The following is a 3,103-nucleotide window of genomic DNA, read 5'->3' on the forward strand; positions in this document are numbered from 1 at the left end:
CCAGAAGGAGACCATGGCTGAGCCTTGCAAACACCCTGTACACAACATGCCTTTCCTTCCCGTCCATTTGAGTTCAGCAATCCCTTCCTTGTCCTTCACATTCCTGGAAATGGCTGCAGGAGGCTTGTCCCATCCCCTTCCCAAGGAGGGAGGTAGGGTGGCCAGACTGTTATTCTCCTCATTCCTGTTTGTGCTCTTCTTGAAGATGGGACTGAGTTCTGCATTTTTTAAGGACCCCAGAACCTCTCTGGTTTCTAGGGCACTTTTGAGGGCACAATGTGGAATCAAGGGCAAGGGTGATGTAGCAGACAAGAGCACTTGCAATGATCCTGTCCAAAGCAGCTGAGATGAATCTCACTGATCCAGGGGGGTTTGTTCCTGGAGTCACACACAGAAATGTCAGGGTTCTGTGAGGTGTCCACATCAGAGCTGGTCTCAGGACTCCTTATGCACCCAGGTATGCTCAGAGACAGAGTCTGTCCATTTTACACATAGAGGCAGGAGTCACAGTGTCCCTCTGGCCTCCTGTTGCCACTCCAAAGAGACAGGAGACACCTCATCCCTGTGGTGTGTCACCTGCTCTGCACTCATCTGAGATGTCCCATGCCATGAGGAATGGACATGGAGACCTCAGATCAAGGTTGCATATCCCAGTGCTGCATTCAGGTCGCATCCCAATGTGATGTGACCTCAAGCCACTCTCTGTGCCACGGACCTTCATAGAGCCCCAAGGAATAGTTGATGGTGTTTATGCTCGCTCACGTTCATGTCACCTCAGGTACATGATGTGCGTGCTCCCATCTCATCTGTACAAAGCAAACAGGGACTGCTGAACTATTCATTGAGTGTCCATCCATGGAGGGAAGAACAACCCCTGTGGGTGAGAGGCCAGTGCTGTAAACGGTAGTTGTGAAAGGCCAGTCGATGATGACTGACCTGAGGCTCCTTCCACGGGGTGTCCAGTGCACAGGGGCACAGCCCAGCCCCTGCTCTGCTGGTCCTGCAGGTCTCTGGCAGGAGCCTGGCTGTGAGAGGACACTGCTGTGTGCCAGCCCTGCACACACACACTGTTCAGCTGTACACTGGGGTTTGCATCTGTGGCCACTTTCTTGGGCATGTTCTAGAAGAACTGCCACACAGAAGGACGGTGACCAAGCTGACAGAGCACTCAGGCCTTGCACCAACACCAGGGATGAGAAGGAGAGTGTGGGAGTGGAACCAGAACAGCTCTGGAAGAACAAGCGCTGCTGCTCCCTGGCAGGGCTGCCATGCCAGAGCTGTTTTCCCCTCCTCCCACTGACAAAGAGATAGTCCCTGCAGCTCAAAATAGGCCTTGGAGGAAGAATCTCAGAGAAAAAAAGTCACAGCAGAGACCTTTATTTTGCAGAGAGCATGGCTTCATATTTATACAGGCAGTGGGTTTGAAAAACAACAGACAATAAATTAGAAAGGGGATGAGAAAAATATCATGATTTATTAAAAAAAAAAACCACCACCACCACCACACACACACACAGAAGTCTGGGCCTCTAATGAGTTACATTAAAACTGTTATCTCTCAAAGAGCAGATGACGGACACTTTATTATTTGTGAAAAGCATCCCGCCACTAGTTTATTCAGGGCATCCTTGAGCTCCTGGTTCCTCATGCTGTAGATGAGGGGGTTCACTGCTGGAGGCACCACCGAGTACAGAACAGACACCACCAGGTCCAGGGATGGAGAAGAGATGGAGGGGGGCTTCAGGTAGGCAAACATGGCAGTGCTGACAAACAGGGAGACCACGGCCAGGTGAGGGAGGCAGGTGGAAAAGGCTTTGTGCCGTCCCTGCTCAGAGGGGATCCTCAGCACGGCCCTGAAGATCTGCACATAGGACACCACAATAAAAATGAAACACATAAAAACTAAAGATCCACTAAACAAAAGAAGCCCAAGTTCCCTGAGGTAGGAGTGTGAGCAGGAGAGCTTGAGGATCTGGGGGATTTCACAGAAGAACTGGCCCAGGGCATTGCCCTTGCACAGGGGCAGTGAAAATGTATTGGCCGTGTGCAGCAGAGCATTGAGAAACCCAGTGGCCCAGGCAACTGCTGCCATGTGGACACAAGCTCTGCTGCCCAGGAGGGTCCCGTAGTGCAGGGGTTTGCAGATGGCAACGTAGCGGTCGTACGACATGACAGTGAGGAGACAATACTCTGCTGTGATTAAGAAGAGAAACAAAAAGAGCTGTGTCGCACATCCCAAGTATGAGACGGCCCTGGAATCCCAGAGGGAATTGGCCATGGACTTGGGGACAATGGTGGAGATGGAGCCCAGGTCAATGAGGGAGAGGTTGAGCAGGAAGAAGTACATGGGGGTGTGGAGGTGCTGGTCCCAGGCTATGGTGGTGATGATGAGGCCGTTGCCCAGGAGGGCAGCCAGGTAGATGCCCAGGAAGAGCCAGAAGTGCAAGAGCTGCAGCTCCCGTGTGTCTGTGAACGGCAGGAGGAGGAACTGGCTGATGGAGCTGCTGTTGGACATTGGCTGCCTGTGGGCATGAGGACCTGTGAAAGGAGGAAAGGACAGTGACAAGTTAGGGGAGACTTCTCTAAGGAAAATAAACAGGCTGTTTCTCATGGAAAACCCCCTCCCTGATGGAGGGATGTATCCGCTCATTCTCTCTTTCTACCAATTGAGAAAAACAGTTGATCACAATTTAAAATGCAGCTTCGGCATCTGGTTTCCATGAACACACCCGTGAGGCAAGATCCACTGAATTGGTGTCAGAACAAAAACTGACCCACACTCCCACCCCAATCCCAGAGAGCAAGAGCACCAGGGACAGGTGGAGAAACAGGGAAGAACACTGCAGAGCTACCAGAAAATAAAGCAAGGACAGAAAGGCAGACGGGCATGCTGTGGAACCTTCTACTGACCCGGCTGTGCTGCTGCCACTCACATAGTGACACTGGAGAGCAAGTACTTTTAGCACCTTTTTTGTGTACCACGTTCCAGGAACCCTTCACCTGGAGGTCCAGCTGCTGAGGTGGAGACTCGTGACCTGGACCCCATGGCTTTGGGGCAGAGGGTCTGCTGGGGAGGAGAGGAGACCAGGGGTTGCACTGGGAA

General features: G+C 52.1%; 1 protein-coding gene across 1 annotated transcript; it reads right to left on the bottom strand.

Moving 5' to 3' along the window:
• Positions 1–1,382: 1,382 nt before the first annotated feature.
• On the bottom strand, positions 1,383–2,515 carry LOC135577722 (olfactory receptor 14J1-like). Its single transcript, XM_065047842.1, has one exon. The coding sequence runs from the start codon at positions 2,513–2,515 to the stop codon at positions 1,559–1,561; it is 957 nt and encodes a 318-aa protein (XP_064903914.1). The 3' UTR covers positions 1,383–1,558.
• Positions 2,516–3,103: the final 588 nt, after the last annotated feature.

This window comes from Columba livia, unplaced genomic scaffold, assembly GCF_036013475.1.
Source record: "Columba livia isolate bColLiv1 breed racing homer unplaced genomic scaffold, bColLiv1.pat.W.v2 Scaffold_135, whole genome shotgun sequence".
NCBI lineage: Eukaryota > Metazoa > Chordata > Aves > Columbiformes > Columbidae > Columba > Columba livia.